Source organism: Passer domesticus, chromosome 6, assembly GCF_036417665.1.
Source record: "Passer domesticus isolate bPasDom1 chromosome 6, bPasDom1.hap1, whole genome shotgun sequence".
NCBI lineage: Eukaryota > Metazoa > Chordata > Aves > Passeriformes > Passeridae > Passer > Passer domesticus.
In genome coordinates this window covers 16,055,700-16,075,004 of record NC_087479.1, presented here as the reverse complement: position 1 = coordinate 16,075,004, position 19,305 = coordinate 16,055,700, and the positions used below count along the sequence as shown (strand labels likewise).

The 19,305-nt window shown below is 43.9% G+C and overlaps 1 protein-coding gene across 2 annotated transcripts in view; it reads left to right on the top strand.

Annotated features, from left to right (window-relative positions):
* Positions 1-19,305, top strand: part of RIN3 (Ras and Rab interactor 3) — a 66,256-nt gene that overhangs the window by 30,639 nt on the left and 16,312 nt on the right. Inside the window, exons 4-6 of one of the 2 annotated variants that reach the window (XM_064423538.1) lie at positions 9,753-9,825; positions 13,217-13,308; positions 16,370-17,845. In XM_064423538.1, coding sequence (XP_064279608.1) covers positions 9,753-9,825; positions 13,217-13,308; positions 16,370-17,845 — 1,641 coding nt within the window. Of the gene's footprint in view, positions 1-9,752; positions 9,826-13,216; positions 13,309-14,869; positions 15,046-16,369; positions 17,846-19,305 lie in introns of those variants that run through there. The other variant, XM_064423539.1, reaches the window with a different exon arrangement.

Genomic DNA, 19,305 nt, shown 5'->3' with positions numbered 1-19,305 from the left:
CACCTCATGAACTACCCTGGAGACTTATCTACCAGTCAGCAAGGTCATTCAGCATCTCCAAGTTCACTACAGAACATTACTTTACTGAATATATATTTATGTATATAATGAAAAATATCAGTTGTCCCAGCGAACAGTGAAGGTAGTGCAGTCCCACGAGCACAATAAAGTAGGTGGAAAAGGGCATGGGCCCTCTCCTGAGGAGAAAGAGTCAGGTTTTATGTGAGCTCAGGCTGTAACTTAGTGCTGCCACAAGAAGGGCTCCTGCCATTCCTCATCTGTCAGTAGCACGTGTCCCTGCCCTCCAGCCCCTCTGCTCCCTGGCTTTCTCTGCCTCGTGCAGGCTCTGGCTGGGAAGGAGTGAAATGTGGATGTGGGGGTGTGAAAGCAGGACAGTGGGGGAGCAATGCTTCCTTAGAGGTGTTACCATGTGCTGGGTCATGTGGAATAAATCAGGAATGGAGATTTAAAGGTGGTAAAGGGCTGAGGGGCTACAAGTAACTTTGGGAAAGATTGGTGGCAGACTGGAGAGAGAGGTCTGAGAACCAGTTGGAAAGGGGCAGCAGGTGACCAAGGATGGGGTCACATCCTGTAGTGCTGAATAATTGCATGAGCCTCCAATGTGCTCTAGGCTGCCCACGGAGGCAGGAGCCCATCAGAGCTGCTTTATTGGGCCAGGAGAGGAGGCTGCAGGCAGGGCAAAAGCCCTGTTGGGATGGGTGGGAAGTCGGTGCAAAACTGTGGCCAAATTGCTTCACAGCAGCCAACCTTCCCAAGGCAGAGCACTGCTGGCAGCAGGAGGAGGAGCTGACCTTTCCCTTCCCTGCCAAGATGAATTCAGCTGACTTTTCCAAAGGAAGGCACCGATTTTACAGGCAGAGGGCTGAAGCACAGGTTGCTGAAGGGTCTTGGCCAGCTGTGCATCACCAGCCCTGAGCAAGCCCATCCTGGCCATGATTGTATTTACTGGGCTGCAGAGAGGCCTTTTGCTTGCTGAGCTCTTGACAGTGTCCAGCACTGAGGTATCAACACAGCTATTCAGACTTCTTTTTATATGCTTTTTGTACAGCCTGACAGGCAGTTCAGCTGCTGTAGTGTGGAGAGTCAATTTTTCCAATCTACTTAAGAGGAATGTTTTTCTTTATTGTTGCATGATGGAGCGTGTGATTGAAGCAAAGCAAGAATCTGTTGTCAGCTCTGGGCCTGACAAGCCTGAAAAAAGAAGAAATGTGCTGGAAAAAATAACAAGTTATCAACACCCATGGGATAGAAGATCTTTCTTCCCTTCTTATCCCAAAACTGACTGATTCCATCTCAATTAAGCAAATCATACATTGCAGCAGCAAAACTTGTCCAAGACTACTTTTTTTTTCAAGGATTAGCAAATTGATGAGTAAAAGTTTGTGTATTTTTAGCAGAGGAGACTGGAAAAGCTGAATATGTAGTTAACCTTCAGGTTCACATTTTAATTAAACACTGAAGGAGTTTAATTGCATTTAAGGAGCCTCTGGGCAGACACCTTGCCATTTAGGAGAGTAGACTGATGAATGTTGTTGCTTAACACAGTTCCTGTTGCTGCCTATGAGATGTAGAGCTACTCTAGTTATCTCCAGATTAGCCTCTCTCAGACACAGATAACAATCTGCCTGCATCACCCAGGACTCTGCATGGGTTTGTTTCCCCTGTTTATGCACGTTTCTCACTAACAAGAAAAGCCTGCCATCATCTACAGAGCTTCTTGGCATGGAAAACCTCCCACTGAGCAAGTCAGCTCCGTGGCATGGGATAACTGGGCAGCTCTGCCCCAGCCCTGACCTACAGCTCTGGGAGTGCTGTTTTGCTGCTGCTTTCTGCTGGAACTCGTCTGCCTCCACAGGCAGTACCAGATCAAAGGGCACCTCTGTGTGAGCTGTAATGAGGACATAGGAGACATTATCTTTGTCTAGTCTGCTGCCTGTGGTTTGATTTGAGATAAGACACTGAATGATTTCTAGTCCCCTAAGGATGTCTAACCCAGACATCTTCCCGAGATTAGTCTGTCTGCCAAGGATGAGTTCTTCATTATCCACATCAGTGTTAACCCTGAAAAGTGGGTTAGAGTCAAGGGGTTCCCCTTCAGGAGGCTACTCTGAGCTAGGAGCCCAGGATTTTGGTTTGGCAAGAGCCGTGACCATGGGGCTGGGGGATATTGTAAAACGTGGTATGAGGACACATTCTATAACCTGCTGTGCAAGTCCATAATTTCTCTCCTAAATGCAGACATGCACAAGGAAAGCAGAAAGTCTCACCAAGTCCTTCTCATGTGAGCTGAGTCCCACATCACTTTGACACACTGCTTATTTTAAAACATTAAACACTTGTGCAGCTGCTTTTTTAAGATTGAACAGTGCCAGGCTTCTCTGTGATTTACAAGTTGTTTTGGAAATATTCTGGTTGCTTATAGCGGGTAGCTTTATTCTCTTGTTTTTTCTTAACTCTCATCCTGAACAGTTACCTCCTGTCTCTTCATAAAAATACTTTTATTTTTACTCTAAGCTTTAAACCGATGGGATTGTAGGGAAAGCATTCTGGAAAGAAGCCCTTGAGGTCTTGTTAGCTTTGTTAATCCTTACTTTGACTTTTTTTTCCCCCTTATTTTTCACTCCCAAGAGGCATAATGCAAAATCTGTGTGTAATCAGAGCTAGAGACTATGTGTGCTGTTCTAGGATAATATTGTCTTACCCTGCTCTGCTTAGTTCCTTGAACACAACCCAAAAAGCTTACTGGCTTTAAAACAGCTACTCTAAATCAGTACCCATAATACAAGTGCCCTTGTCTCAGGGGCTAAACTGAAACAAATTATATTTTTTTATCCTTGGACAGTGCTATCTAAAGATCTTATAGAGCTTAATAAACATTAGTTTAGATTTGTAAATGAGGTAAATAAGATACTGTTTGAAGTGAAATGAGGGCATTAAGGACCTCACTCCTTGACCCTTGAGTAGGACCCTCACAGTCAGTGACAGTGCAGTCTATCCCCCTCAGAAGCAGGAAACAAAAGAGCTGTTTTCACCAGGTTGTCAACCAGGTGGGATTGAAGCTCTAGGAAGAAGAAGTGTATTATTTTTCCTTTTTTGTCCACCCTATTGACCTCTGCCATTTCAAAGTGGGTTATTCCCTTTCATCACTCATCCTTGAAAATTGTCTTTCTTGTAAAGGCTTTTCTTCCTGGAAGTCTCTCTTGCAGAATGTGATTCTGAATACTGAATGTCTTCCCTTAAAACACTGGGCAAACTTCTTTTTTCTGTATGATTAACCTCAGCACTATAGTACTTCACAATGTATCTCAGAGCCAGAGAAATAAACTCTTCTCCAAAGTAAATGGAGAAAAACATTTTTAATAAAATACATCTGTATGATAGCATGCATTTTTCACATAAGGATTGATTCGCAAGATTTATCCATATGACCTGGAGACTGTTGCTAAGAACTAAATCCCCAGAATTTCAAACCATAGCACTGTTTCCTGTTACATGAGGCACAGAGGAAACCGTTTATATATATGAATGCTTCATAAAGTTTTACCAAAGAAATTTGCCTTTTGAGAGTAACTTACAAGTATCTATATCGAGTTTGTCTTGTCAGCCACAGACCTCAGCCCTGACAGTTTTAATGGGAAGCTGGGCAGCATAAATCTTGTACTGCCATTGTAATGTTCGAGTGGATGCTGAATGACCTGCAAAAATGTGACTTTTCCAGCAAGGATCCCAACTCTTGCTCAGCTGCTTAGTGCAGGGCCCACATTGATTGAATATGTTATCCTACTCTCCTGGGTGTCCCCCTCAGAACTCAGTATTTCACAGGGGCCATGTTCCCTACCTTATTCCTGCAAAAGCAGACCCTGTGTGACTACATCTGGAACTTTAGCTGTATCTCATATTGACATCTGGTCCTGGGAATACCCCTGGGAAGAAGTCCTGGATCTCGTCTGGCTGAAGAAACACTAGAATTTCCACATTATTCCATACCTGGGAAGGGGATATGGGGTTGAGGACCTAACAAGTAAGGCAAGGGCTCTGAAACTGAAGAGCTGCTCTCCAGCGTGTGCTCTGCTCTTAATCCCTGAAATAGCTGGCAGTGCTATCCACGTGGATACCTTTAAGGAAAGCACTGAGGAGCTGTGACACTTTTCTTTTAGCTGAGTTGGCTGTGCTTGAAGTACCTGTGAGAAAGCACCCTCTCACCCTGCTGAAACACTGATCCAATGAGGAGGAAGCAGAGCAGAAAAGTGCCTGTAACATTTTCCTGCTTGAGCATCCTGCAACAGAGACGACAAGACCAGGCAGCACGGGGATTTTAAACTTAATTAAAGGCATTAAACCTCAGTGGACACCAAGGTGCTGCCCATCTTGGGTGAATGTGGACGAGCCAAAATTCAGTGGAGTGGTCAAGGCCCCTGTGGCTGTTAGGTGTGAGGACAGCTCCTTATCTTAGCAGCAGAACGTGCACACAGGGTAGAGGGGAACTGTCATCTCTACCAAGTGTCCCTTCTACTCAGCTCCAGCCTGAGAAGAGTACAAAAGCCTGTGATTTCCATCTTCTTTAATGACACTTTGTTCAGCACAACATAATTATACTTAGTGAAGAACATAGTTTAAAAATAGATTTCTCTTATACTCTACAACCAAGCTCATTAACACTTTATCATTTTCATAATTCATTAGTTCCAATTTCCCAGGAACTGCCATGAACAGTGATATTTTTTTTCATCATAGTCAGAAAGATTAAGCTCTGTAGGAAGCCATAAAATTGAAATCTTTTGAAAAAGCAGGAGTTGGATGCACAACAGGAGTCTCAGGCAGAAGTTCAAATGGGGGAAGTTTCAGCCCTTCCTTGATGAGGAAAAAGCCCAGAAACAACTGGCAGCTAAGTAAAGCACACTAGAAAGACAAAAAAGACATAGGTTGACCAGGACAGTCTAGAATTGTGCAACCAAAACTGAAACTACAGCTTTGAAATCATGTGGAAGAAGCAGAGGCAACAGATTACAGAATAAATAAAAAGGCCTTGAGAAGAGAAAAAAGATAAACAGTGTCAGTGTTTTACAAAAACACAGCATTAGAAGGCCATGTAGTACCATCCACAAGGTCGTCAAGAAATAACACATGAAACAATGCTAGAGACAGATACTAGGAACTTCCCAACAGAGATGTTGCAGAAAGTCCTTAAACACCATAAGGACTTCTGCCAATGAAGTCTAAATTTTCCTCCTTTAGAACCATCCAGCTGAGGATCTTTCTCTTAAAACCACCATGAGCCAATTGCATGAACAAGGGTCAGAACTGGGGAAGTGGAACAATAACCTGAAGGAATTACATCACACTCTGACACATTTCTGCAAAGCACAGCAGGTAGGACAATCACAGTGTATCGTGACAGACACAACAGCCTCAGCTTTGGGGCTATAGCAGTCACTGTAACACACCATTAAAATACCCAGCACTCCTTCCCCAGTGGCAGGGAGCTGCTAACCTGCTAACCTGAACTGTCAGTGTCTGGGAGGAAGAATTTTGGTAGCCTCTGCCTTGGTGTGATCCCATCCTCATAGCAAGGTTTACTCACTGAGGGTAGAACAGCAGCAAAGCTGGCCTGTGCTGCTTACTGCAAAGGTCGTGGCAACTGTGGTATCAAACTTATATCAAGGGAGAAAAACACCTCTTGTTAGGACACTCTGGACTTACAATCCGAAAATAGGAAACTGGAATCACACCCATAATGATAAATCTCACAGTTTCCCAGAATCTGGAAGATTGAGAACATCTCAGCACATCCAGGCAGGACTTCTGAGGATGGTTGTTTTCTCAGTAGTCCTCTGTCCACATAACTGCTGCAGAATAAGGAATTTGTGTCTTTGAATTCAGATGTCTCTGAAGGACTACACAGATACCAAAAACAAGTGGATAGCACTTACAGTGCCACTAGAGAAGAAGCTGAAGTAATTGAGTCCCATGAGCCGGTGTAAGCAATAAGATGGAAATTGGCTTGGTTTGTCCATGTAACCAGAACAGTGGAACTAGAAAACACAATTCTGTGGGGAAAAAATTGGAGAGGAAAGGAAGAGAGAATGCTCAGGGACAGTGTGACTCAAAGACATCTGCATCTGGATGGAGAAATGATGGGGAGATCCAAAGAGCAAAGGGAGCATGAATACAGATTCGAGTCAGTGCCTAAAGATGACACTCTTCAGACCATGCTGGTGTTTGAAAGAGGAAGATGAGACAATCATAAATATATATAACAGTTCATAACCTGGCCATGTTCTGTTCATTTACTGAGTTGCCAAAGGACACAAAAACAGAGTATTGTCACCAATGAACCACTAATTCATGTTGGTAATGCTTCTGTCACCCACAAGAAAAATTCAATTACTTCTTATCTCTTTGTTTCAGACTACTCAAAATTGCCCACTGATCTACACATTTCCCCTTTTATTTCCTGAAGGTGACATTTTTCAATGGGCTTCTAAATATCAGCTAAAACTCAATACGCTGTGGCAATATGTTTGGCTCACAGAACCCAGCCTATTTTTCTCTTGCTTTTGATCATATTCTTGACATTCAGGCACTGTTATGGTGAGATGTAGATATTTCCTTGCTCTTAAGGTGCCTTGGATCTAGTTTTACAAGCCCAAGAAAGGTGAATTTTTTTCTCTGCACTTTTCATCAGGATTACAGCAGTCTGGCAGATGTCTGCATGTAGATTCTGCTAAAGTCATGAGTTCCTATAAATGGCAGCATCACGATCCCTCCCTAAGCAGCAGTTCTCATGTCAATGAAATGTCCCCAGCTACCCACAACACACCCACAGCCAGAGGAAATCACCTCTTCCTGATTGTCTTCTCAGAGCAGGGTGCCTTGAAGGCAGCAATGGCTCTGGGGGACAGAAATATTGTCCCCAAAAGTCAGCAGAGCCCTTTTAGCTGTTCAAGATTGTTATTTTCTGCATCTTTCCAGGAATTAGAGACATGCAGCAGGATGCACATAATGATCTCCACAGGTGAATGGCAACCATTCCCCCAAGACAAGTTCCTGTTTCAAACCCATCATCTGCCATCCAAAAGAAAAGCACTACTTATCAGTGATGTCTGCTGGTGTCAGCAGGTGTCTAGAAAAAAATACGTTAAGAGAAAAGTGTTACATTTTCTCCCAAAGAAGATGTTCCCCTCAGGAGTTTGCAAGGCAGAATTTCCCCATGGGTGCTGGGCTGGGAGCAGATCCAAGTAGCCATGGCAACTCTACGCAGGCTGCTTGACATGGCCACCGCTCAGAATAAATTTTGGGCTGAGTATTGGTCCTGATGGTGTTAGTACCTTGAGTAATGACACATCTAAAGCACTATTCTTACTATTCTTCCATCTGTTCTTACTTGTTTGCAGGCTGCCCAAAAATGTCCCAGGAGAGCTGTGGGTCTCTGTATGATGAATTCCAGCCTGCTGAGAAATATTCTTGGTTTTGTTACCTTCTGTGACCTCCCAGAGCAGGGACAGTCCTATTTATATATACCACCTGCTGAAAATTCTGTCCTTGAGCTTCAGCAGCTTTTTGTACCTAGTCTTCCTTAGCAGTATAATTCCTGGTGATTTGTGGTGTTTTATGCAATTTAACTGTATATGTGAGGAGGAGAAGTAGCTATGCAGTGGCAAGGCACTTATATGTGGAAACTCCTGACACAGAGGCACTCAGACTAATATTTTTTTGCCTGACATTCAAGCTCTCTAGTGGCAGAGCTTCCTGGCACAGAAACAATCAATAGTCCCAATCCAAGCAATTTGCTCATATATGTGAGCATGTACAGGTGCAGCCTGGTCTGTTATGGATACCTGCAACTCAGAATGCCAAAGTGAGCATGTAGTTCTTGACAGAAAAAAAAAAAAAAACAAACCCTCCCTTAAAACCATTATCTGTAAAAAGGGCTTTATTTAATAGATGGAGATTTGAGCAAATTCAGACTCTTGGGTTTTGGTTCATTCTCCAGAGCAGGACTGGGTTTTGTCTTTATTTTTGTTTCCTGTGTTAGAACTGCAAAGCAGATGGGTTTCAAACTACAGAAATTGTTCATGGTAGATGTTTAATGAAAATCCCTGACTGAAATACGATTCTTATTATGGAAAAAGAAAAAAACTTGCCAAACATGATTTTTCCAGTTGGGAGAGAAAAGTGAGGGAAAAAGATTGTTTTGCTTGAAGTATGTTTTAAATTCCACATTGCAGTATGGTACGGGTGCATACACTGGGGTTAAACTGTTCATGCTGATCCAACATAAACTGATGCTAGGAATGACTGCTGAGAATTACATGGTCTTTGTCTCTATAAAAAATGCCTACATTGGAGTATTCAGCCCAAAATAACAACCTGCTGGGCCTGGGCTAGAACAAAGGGAGAAGCAAAAGGAGGAAATGCCTGGTTTGGGGAATGAGCTATGAACCTGAACGAGACAATCTTGAGCGTTTCCTTGCAGGGGGATTGTCTGCTGGCTGGAAAACGAGAGCCAGGGCACAGAGGTGAGGGAGAGGAGATCAGGAGGATGTCTCCTTCCTGCAGGTGCTGGAGGCCCTCCTTTGCAGGAGCCCAGCCACCAGGCAGGCATGGCAAGGGGCTGGAGACGGCTCACAGGGCTCTGAATCACGGCTGACTGAGGAAGCTGAATCACAAGAGCTGAGCTTTGAGTCCACAGCTCTGACCTGTGACCTAGAGCAGCGTGAAGGAAGATGCACAGCATCTGTGGGCAGGGCCATGGGGTGGGAGCTGGTGCTGCTCCCCAGGGACTCCTGGCGTGCTCCTGTGGCAGCTCTGGAGTGCAGCTTTGAGATGGTTCTTTCCCACCAGTAAGTAGGCATTTCTGAGAATCCACAGCAGATTTCCTTGCCCTTGTCAATGTCCATAGTGGGCCCTGTTGTGTGCAAACAGCCATAGTGTTTCTGAGACTGTAAGGCTGAATCAAAGATGGACACATCTCTCCTGCAGATCCAGGTCTTTCTCTCTGCCTTGGGTTATCAGTCAGTGAAATTTTCACCACCGGTCAATGAATTTTTTCTAGTTTAAAAGCCAAAAGCTCTGTAGTAACATGAGATTTGGGCTACACAATGTTCAAATGCATGTCTTTATAAAGAAGGTCATCTTAAAGAACTCGGCAATATGGTGGATTGTATTTTGCCACTTGGAGAGTGCAGTCGCTGAATAACACCATGGGAGGGAGAAGACAGAAGAGATACAAATAGGCTGTGATCACACTGCCTGAGTGACCCAGGTCAGAGCCCACACACACAGTAATGAAACAGTAATTTCTATTTTTTGTTTCTTCAAAGCACTTTGTCCATCCAGACCAAACCAGATCCCAGCATGGAGAGTCACAAGGTCAGCCCTGTATGTATTGCAGAGATGCACATCCTTAGAGACAGATGGGCTTGTAACGATCCCTTTGGAAGTGAGCTGGGAGGTTTCTTTCTTCCCATTGTTTCCGTTAGTGTCACAACCCTTGGATATTTTGAGCTAACTTTTCAGAAAGCCAGGCTATTTCTTCTCTAGTGTCTCCCTGAAGAATCATGTTGCATTTGGCCACCTGAAGCCGGGTCTTTATGCTTCATCATATTAGTCCATGCAATTACTGGACTGTCACAGAACACAAGATGTGCCTGCCAAACCTACCTGTTTTGTTTTTTTATCTTATAGCTCAAAGAAATCAGCTGCTGACTGTCTTTTCTGTTTTTCACCAGTCCTGTACCTGGAAGGATCTGTCCTTGTATTTGAGGATGTTTTCAAATTGGTTGCCTTCTACTGTGTCAGCAGGTGAGTTGCATTCATTTCTTCCATGGCACAGTCATTTTGCCCTCCCCTCTGGTCTGCCCTTCCCCAGTCCCCAGTCCCAGCACAGACCCCTCTGTTTCCTGTTTCCTCTGCTACCCTCCAGCCCGACAGACCAGAAGGTATTTCAGATGCTTGTATCTACAATGGAGCCAGTTCACCCCACAAACACAGCTGTCCCTGCAGCTGGAAGCTTTGTCCATAGGGCTGCTTCCACAAAGAACAGAGGCACAGAACTGAGGCTGGGGGATGGGGCAGGGAGGAAGAAGGGCCCTGAATTAACTATTTCTTTAAAGTTTTAAGCATACACACACACACACAAACACACACACACACACAGAGTAGCAACTTGACAAACCTACTAATGCACTGTTTCCTGTTGGCGACTCAAAGCACTTAGTCATGTATGGGGAATCTCTCAAGGAAAGTAGTCCTGAGACAATGTCTTTTCTTTAGGTAAAATTTGAAATTAAAACAAAGCATTTGTTTGCTCAGCACAGAAATACCAGTAATAATGGGTACAGAGATGGAAGAGACCTGTAATGTCATTTTCACTAGTGCAAGGTTTGATCACCACATGATGATGTCTGCAGCCTTCTCTAATCTGTGTCCTCGTGCTTAGCACACTGCAGCAATACCTCCACCTACTTACCCTGCCCCTACTGCAGCAGGCCTGGTTGTGAGCTGCTTGTAGACTTTTGACTTCCCCTGTATAAACTTACATGACTCTTAAAGCAGTTATTTCCTTTTAAGAGGAGAAAGCAGATTCAGGATATGCTTACGAGGCAGTCACATCAGTCACTTGGCTAGGTCACACAATAGGAACAGTCTGTCTGGGGTAGGATACAGTGTGCTACAGCTTTTCCAGCCAGTCCCCCACTGTCCTGGGGGTTACTCCTGCAGCCAGCCGAGTTCAGCACTACTGAGCCACAACTCCTACCTGCACACAATAAACCATGCTCCACCTCACACTTAATAGACATTTAACCATCTAGATGTATATAGACCCTACAGAATAGACATAAGTTAAACCCTGAACCCATATAAAGATTTCTTTCTCACTAAAGCAAAGAACAGCCCACACGCAAAATAGAATTGGGCATTCCTAGTAAGTGGCTGGTGACAGAGAAAATATGCTCACTTCTGCTTTCCTGCAAAAAGGATCATGGTGAGAGAAAAGAAAGTAAAAGGAAAGAAAGAAAGAAAAGAAAGAAAAGAAAGAAAAGAAAGAAAGAAAGAAAGAAAGAAAGAAAGAAAGAAAGAGAAAGAAAAGTTCTTCTAGTTGATGCCTTATGTTTTAGCTTTTATATTTTTCAGATTCTGTACTGTTGTAGTGTGTAGTTCTGAGCTTCGTATTAAGGGATGGTAAGCTCTCTTCACAGAGGAGCTAGACAAAACGATTCCTTTCCTTTTTCTTGGAACCAAGGACAACCAACCCAAATTTCAGGCCCAAGAGCATAAACAGTGTGGATTGAAGAGAGAAAAACAAGAGGCATGTGACTTCATAACCTAAAGTTGTAACTGGACAATTAACTGCAATATGCTAATGAACCAAAACTTTTAAAAGTGAGAGATCTCGTGACCATGTCCATTTTGTGACCATTTTGGGTTCATCTTGGGTATGGCCCTGGCTGGGATCTTGTACTGCCCAAGGAGTATCCATTGAGGCCTTTTAATAAATCCCTACTTTATTCTTTAACTCTGTCTAGCCTCTGTTCTAGGTCAGCCTTCACAAGGCATCAGTTCAGCTCCTGTTAGAGATGTTATTTCTGAGTGTCAAATACACATTCAGATGGTTCATGTGATTTTGCAGGCTACTGTCAAAAGACAAGATAAAAAGGGAATAATTTTCTGAGAGAAGCAGGTAATAAAAAGACAATGACCTACCATTTGCTGGCAGCTCATAGGAGCTCTCTGTGATGGTGAATGTAGAGCCCTGAGAACAGGGATGTAGTAAATTGTCTGTGAATACCTGGAAACAGCTTTTCAGGGCTGACAGGCTTGTCTCAAAAAAACCTTTGGCCTGGATATGTTACCTGCCTGTAGGTAACAGGTGACTTGGTGGCTGGTCTGTAAGCTGCTGCCCCATTAATAAAACCGATTTTTTCCTATTAGGGCAATGTCCTAATATTTCCTGATCTTAATATGTTAAAAAAAAGAAAAAGAAGGGAACTATTCATGCATATAAAATAACAAAGCAGAACGTACATGGACCCTCTTCCTCTTCATCTTCTAAACCTCATATCTGCCATGAAAAAATAATAAGGCAGGGATCACATCAGTTTATGTGAGTGTGACAACAGAGCACTCAGCAGTGCACAGAGAACCCATGGAGAACACAAAACATCAGTAAGGTATGCATCTGTTAAAAAGGTCAGAAATGGGCCCCCTGCATTCATCTGTCAACAGATAGGTCTGCAGTTTTGGGTGTGCATTTGTTTAGCAGAGACCTCCTACTCACAAGGTCTGTTTTTTCTATACCTTATAGAACATTTTGTAAAACTTTTTACATGTAAGTGATCCTGCACCATTCCTTGTTATCATTTAGGGACTGGCTTTTCTAGTCCTTGTTAGAATGGGAATTGAGGCAAGAACAGGGTTAGCAAATTGTCACTGGGCAAGAGGCAAACCTGAACAGTTCAGTGGCAGAACAAGGGCTCAGTTAAATTGCTTGAGACTTAGGGTGTGTTTCAGTGAAACCCAGCCAACATCCTCTGAGAAACTTCTTTTTTTTTTTTTCAGTAGAAGTACAGCATCTTTCCAGAAACCAAGTACTCAGAAGTCTGAGAGTAGAGAGTTAGAGGGATATGTGTTTTCTCAGTGTCATGCAGCACTTCCTCATTGTCTGTCCCTTCACCCAGGGGTTACTCTTCCCCAGGTGGGGCTTTCCTCTCCCAATCCCTCTGTTCCTTGCTGTGTGCCCATGCCTTGCTTACAGAGACTTTTAAAAGAGGAAGCAGGGTAGTGAGAGAGGGGTAAACAGAAAGAAAAAGGGCTTCAAATCCTTTCCACATGAAAAAGATTGGCTTTTCTAATAAAAATAATTACAATTTTTAGCACCTCACTTTTAATGGGAAGATATTTCAACCCTTGTGGCCTTCCCTGAGGTGAGAGGCATTCCTGCTCTTTTCAGAGGACAGAGCCAAGACACAGTGATTAAGTCAGTGCTATGGCATGAAGCCTCACCACAGAAGCTGGTGATCTTTTGTGAAATCAGAGCAACCCAGTCTGGCACAAGGTCCATAATTCCTTACTAGCCACAGAATACAGCTGAGATTGTGAGCCAATCCAATCAGTAAAACCAAGTGAAATCTGGAGTTCCTAACAATTGTGGGGTTTTCCTTTTGATATTTTTTCATTGTGTTTGTTTCTACAGGGATTTGCTGCCCTTTACCCTGAAGTTGCCACAAGCAATATTAGAAGCCAGTAGCTTTCAAGACCTTGAAATTATCTCTAGTCTGGGGATAGGTAAGTCCCTCAAAGCAGTCAGATTTTCACTTGGACTCGTGAGAACAACAGTGCCTTGCAGAGACATAATGCAACTGGAAGATAGATTAACTATTGTCTTTGGAATAGCCAAAGAGGTCTGAATGTAAGGGGAAGATGTTTATGATCTTTATGTTCATAGCAGAATGCTGACAAAAAGGGCACTTGCCCCTTTGACCATAAACCTCTACCTCTGTCCAGGGTGTGCTCCCTACAGTCTGGGTAAGCTGAAGCGCAGCACAGCCTCTCGGGATAACTCTACACTTTGGAAGTGGCTCATATCTCTGCTGTAGGGAAAACACCTTTGCAACTTCTCCTTCTGATGTGTGGGGGCAATGCTGATGAAAGTGTGATATTTTTGAGTTTTGATATTTCTGCTTGCTCTTGCAGGATTTCTAGTTGGTAGAGAAATATGTATCGTCCCAACATGTTCTCTCACCTCACACAAATCACATGCAAAAGGAACATTATTTTTAGTGACAGCACCAAACAAGCAAATTTTAGATGAGATGTATAAAGTCACAGATAGGAAAAGCAATTCTGTTAACTAAAGGAGCTCTCCTTTCTATTCCTTTTCATTTAACACACTCCACTTGAGACAGCTACTTCAGTAAGCCACTTTCATGCTCCTTGGTTTTTCAGTTTTCCTTCAGGTGTTGAAAACATGCAAACAATGGAGAAAATTGAAGAGTTAGCTCATCTAGAGATGTTTATTAGAGCACTCTCACTATTTTTGGCTCCTCTTCCTCCCAGAAAGCATGGGTAAACCCCACTGGTTTCAGTTCAGGCAGTTTTGTTGAATATCACCAACAGATTTGCCTCTAACACTTTCAGCATCCTCTATTTTGAGTATGTTCCAATTTGTCAAAGCATCCTCTTACGTACATGTCCAGACATTTTTTATAATAAGTCTAAAACTTTTTTATAATAAGTCTAAAATGTAGGAAGTGTATCATGATTCTGCAACCTTCAGTCTAATCTGAGCCAGCAGAGGCTATCTTGATTCAGGCAACAGTTTCCAGCAACATCTGAAAGAAGAGGTTAGTTAAAGCACAAGCACCAAAACAATATTGGTTGTAGTCTTCTTCCTTTTCTCCTGTGCTGGTGGTCATAAAAGTAGTGAGGCTTGTAAATTTATTTGTCATGGTGTATTTCATACTGGTCAAGTTTCTGACAATGGAAGAAAACCTGCTGTTGTGGGCAGTCTTCCTGAGAAATGGTGTTAGCTTCCTGAAGTGCCATGCTGTCTTAGAGTCAACAGGCTCAGCTACTGACAGATGCTGTTTATTGCTTCCCGGAACAAAATTTTGTGGATACAAATGGGAGCACAAACTATTAAGTGCTGCCCAAAGTGGCACTTCTGAAAGAAACAGAGCATTGTCTGAAATTCTTATATGTTGCTTTATATTTATTTCAAAGTAATATGTGTTTCAAGGGGATAGAAGTAAGATGTCTATCTGCAAGCTGAATTGTTCCACAAAGGATCTGGCTGTTCTGTATGTTGTCATAGAGGATGTACTGCACGCCCTCCAGTCCTGACCTCACTGGTACAGAAGTTCTTTTAGGAGGAGAATTAACATAATTGCACTGCACAAAGAGCACATACCATCACAGACATGCCAAAGAATCCAAGAACTCCTTAATTATTCCTCCCAGAGCGCAAGATAAGGGAAGATCCAGGACAGCAATGGGAGATGATCAAACGGCCTTCTCTGCAGTGTGAGACAGCGTGGCTGTGCTGGGAAATGCCTGCTCTGAAGTAGCTGTGTTACTTGGTAGAACCACATCATCTGTTCCTTCCCAGCCCGTGTGCAGCTTTGCATTTTCATCACAGTGCCTTATCCTGACCACTACTGAGAAAACTGATCAACTTCCCCTCTGTAGATTGGTTTACTCACCATTTCCTCAGCCCATGAGACTTCACAGCATTATATTCTGACTTAAAACAACTTCCTCTGTCCTGCATTTGCTGATACCGAGTACAGCTGGAGAGCTTAAGGAAAATGGCACCCCAGCCAGTCTCAGATGTGAGGAGGTTGGCAGCATGGTGTTAGTACATGCAGTTGCATCTGCATGTCTTCTCCCAAATTCTGTTGTTAAGAGTGCTGTTGTTCCTAGCAGCACTACTAGTTTAAGCTTCTTTGTTCTCCTCCCTCTCACAGTAAGAAGTAAGAGAATAAAGCTGTTCTAATGTCTATCACCCTAAGATAACATGCTGACATGCTTATAAAGTTGAATTTGCCATGGACACTAGCCTAGGCTGCGAGAAGCTAAATAGGCAATTTTACCCTGATGGGAACAGACTGTCTTTTAGCTCACCTCTTGACCTGAGAGCTGTACCCATGCTCAGCACTGAGGGTCATCCCATATGTGTGCAGCTCCATCCATCCTGTCTTGGGCCCAGCATGTGAGATTTTGGCAATGACACCAAGCACCAGGCAGGGTTCAGGCATTGTGTGGCAGCCCCATTGTGTCCCCTGAAATCCACATAGAAAAGTATGCCACCAGTGTCAGCTCTGTTTCAGGGACCAAGCATGCTGAAATCTTTATTTAGTTGTCTGCATCCTTGTGTTTCCACGATTTCCCATCTTCCCCTTATCCCTAACTATGGGCATCTATACAGTTCTCATCCAGTGAATACCCTCAGAGGTTTATCCATTTTCCTTGGTCAGAACATACGAGGTTTGCTGGATCCTGTTTCCTGATCCCTTCTCACAATCATTTGTTACTTGTACATTCCTGTTCGTACTGAAAATGCTGAACAACATGAACAATTTTCACTAGATAAGAGTCCTAAAACTGAGAGGGGAGAGAATTCTGCTGAAGCTTCTGAGCTTATCCCCTGGCTTGAAGAATTTAATATGCATAAAAGAGGTAACTCTTTCTTCATCACACAGTTTTGTGCAGAGGTTTGAAAGTTCGACATTGAAATTTGTGTGCCATTTATCTTAACATAAGTATATCTTCTACATATCATTAGCAGCTAAAATTCTCTCAGATTTTTTTCATTTTTATTTGTCCTTTTTTTTTTCTTTTTTGACAGATTTCTGGGATTCCTACTTAAACCACAGAAGGCAGGACTTATCCCACCCTGCAAAAGACACTGCTTTGAGCACTGCCCAGGCAGACAGTTTAAGATCTACCCAGTGTTTTGCAAGTAGCACAAACCACTGCTCATGTGAAATTGAGCTGTCAATAGGAAATGACAGGCTGTGGTTTGTGAATCCTATTTTTATAGAAGAGTGCAGTAATCCTTGTCCTCCAGATGTATCTTCTCCTAAAGGCCACTCTGGGAGCACTGAACTCCCCCCTGCCACCATGATTACTGAAAGGAGGTCTCTTCGACGGCCTCCTCCTCCTCCACCTTCTCATGCTCTCATTCAGAAATCTTCCCTGAAGCTCCCACAGGACCCCATGACTGCCTGTGAAGAAAACAAGCTACTTATTAAGCCACTAGGAAAGAGCTTCGAGGAAATGAAAATTGAGAGCGGTGATGATAAAGAAGAAAGGAAGCAGAGCTGCCTGGCCAATGTGCCCTTGGCAGGGAGCCCCAAGAAGGGCTCCCAACCCTCTGCTCCCCCACGGAGGCGGCTGAGTGAGAGGACCTCAGAGGAGAGCTGTGTGGGTAATCTTGAAAATTGTGAAACACTGAAACGGGAAGGAACAGAAGAAAACCAAGATACAAGTCGAGAGAGCAGAGATAAAACACTGCTGTGCAAAAAGTCTGTAGAGGTGCCTGGGGAGGTTCCCAAAAAAGCTGTATCACAGTTTCAGGAGACAAAGCCTGAACCTGCAGAGAAGGAGGACATGCCTAAGATACAAAGCAATGCCACTGAGAAGGGAAAGTCGCCTCCTATCCCACCACCAAGAAGGAAGAGAATTTCCCAGGTACCAAGGAACCCCAGCTCCTGCCAGCCGAAGCAAAGAACAGCGGGAGAGACGGCCGTGGCCACAGAGCAGGCTGTGTGCAAGGGCAGCCCAGCTACAGTGACGGGTGGTGCCACTTGCACACACACCAAGACTGAACCGGGACATGGCCACAAATCTGTCAGCTCATCTGAGCTGGAAGGGTCACACTTGTCCCTGGAGGACCTGGGAGGCAGCACTGTGGCTCAGGCATCAACATCCGAGCCAGACTCCTACTCCACCAGCAGCACAGAGGATGACCTGGAGATGCTGAGTAGTTCATCTGGTAAAAAGACACGCTCCGTGATCTTGGCCAAGGCCAAAAACAGGCTGTCCTTGGTGAACCTGTCCAACGTCTTCACAGTCTTTTTGTCTAGTGACAGGAAGCTGCAGAAGAAGATAGTGGAGCTGGCACAGGACAAGGAGTCATACTTTGGCAACCTGGTGCGGGACTACAGAGTGTACAGTTTAGAGACGATGGCAAAGCAGAGCTCCAGCACAGAGATGCTACAAGAGATCCGGCTGATGATGACGCAGCTGAAGAGTTACTTAGTGCAGAGCACTGAGTTGAAATCTCTGATAGACCCAGCCTCCTACACCGAGGAACAGTTAGGTAGGTACCTGTGGTTTATTCATCCTTGGGCATGGTTTAGGAAAGTGAGGAGGGAGAAAGAATTATCCAGACACAGGCTCTGCTTTACAGAATTATAAACCATCTCCTAAAACTCGAGCAGCATAAATTGAAGTCTGCACTGTGTTTGCCAGCACTTGGAGGAACAGCTCAAAAATCTGGATACCAATGAGGGGAAAAATCCCTTTATGAATGTTTTAAAGGGAAGAGTTTCAGCAAAAGAGACGTGTTTGTGTGTATGAGAGACATACACGTATGTGTGTATATATATATATGTGTGTGTGTGCGTGTGTTTATGTATGTGTATATATGTGTGTGTGTGTGTAGGTTTGCACACAGAGAAGAATTCACTGGAAACACAAAAGGCAAACTTTCCCCTTCACAGCTGCATTCCTGTGGCCTTCCACATCTGCTGCTTTGCTACAAGGATGGAGAAATCCCTGCATGAGGCATACACCTTAGAGGTCAATCACTGTCACAGGGAGGGACTAGACTAGAAGGACTCTGAGTGGCAGGTTGGAGGAATCACTTGATTCCTCTTTGTGCTCCTCAGACCTCAAAGGTACAGAATAAATGTCTGTTGCAAGACTACTGCCAGCTCCAAAAGCGTTCACCTCTTTGCCATAGGTATAATTTGCCTTTGGGGAGAAAAAAATATTATTTTTAACTGTTTACAAAGTGTTTCATTGATTCTCATTCATATCCTGTGAGGGAATAATGTGCTACTTCTTTCCTTGCTAAGGATTGGACTGGTCTGTTTAATGTATATCCATGAGAGAACATAAAAAGACCTGTAGGACTTTTCATCCCAGTGAAAGCTTTCCAACCAGAACAAGCGTGCATGCACATGCACACATTGTCCTTTGAAAGCTTCAAACTGTTTCTTGAGGACCTGAAAACCAGTGCAGAGCTACTTGTGGATCCTTAAGTTGGCTTAAAACAAGCTGGGAGCTGGAAGACCCAGAATATGGAGTGAACCACAGGAGTGACCAGGGATTCCAGGAGATCCTGCAGCTCCAGTATTAGGTGGGACTAAGCTAAGTGGTGAGCCAAGAGTAAAAGACTGTCCAGTGTCAGTCTCAGCAGGCTCTGCTGATTTCCTTCCCCCCCAGCAAAGGCTGAGTGTGATCCTGCAGGTCCCCAGCAGACCAGACCTGCAGCCAGCCCCTGCCATAGCATAGAGAGGGAACCTGCAGTTTCACTTCTCATGCATCTTGTGTAACACCTTCAATCTTTGTCCTAATAACCTCTTTCTTCAAGGTGGGGAGTGTGGGGGCAGCACAGACAAGTCTGTCTTGAATCTTGATTAGTGAAAGTGAAAAGGGGGAGGAAAGAAGTGTCCTTGCTCTGCTTGGTAGAGCTGTATGTGTGCAAGTATCCCACCACCTTCCCACGGACATGCCTTTTGACCCTGTATCTAACCCTGTTCACTGACAGTTCCT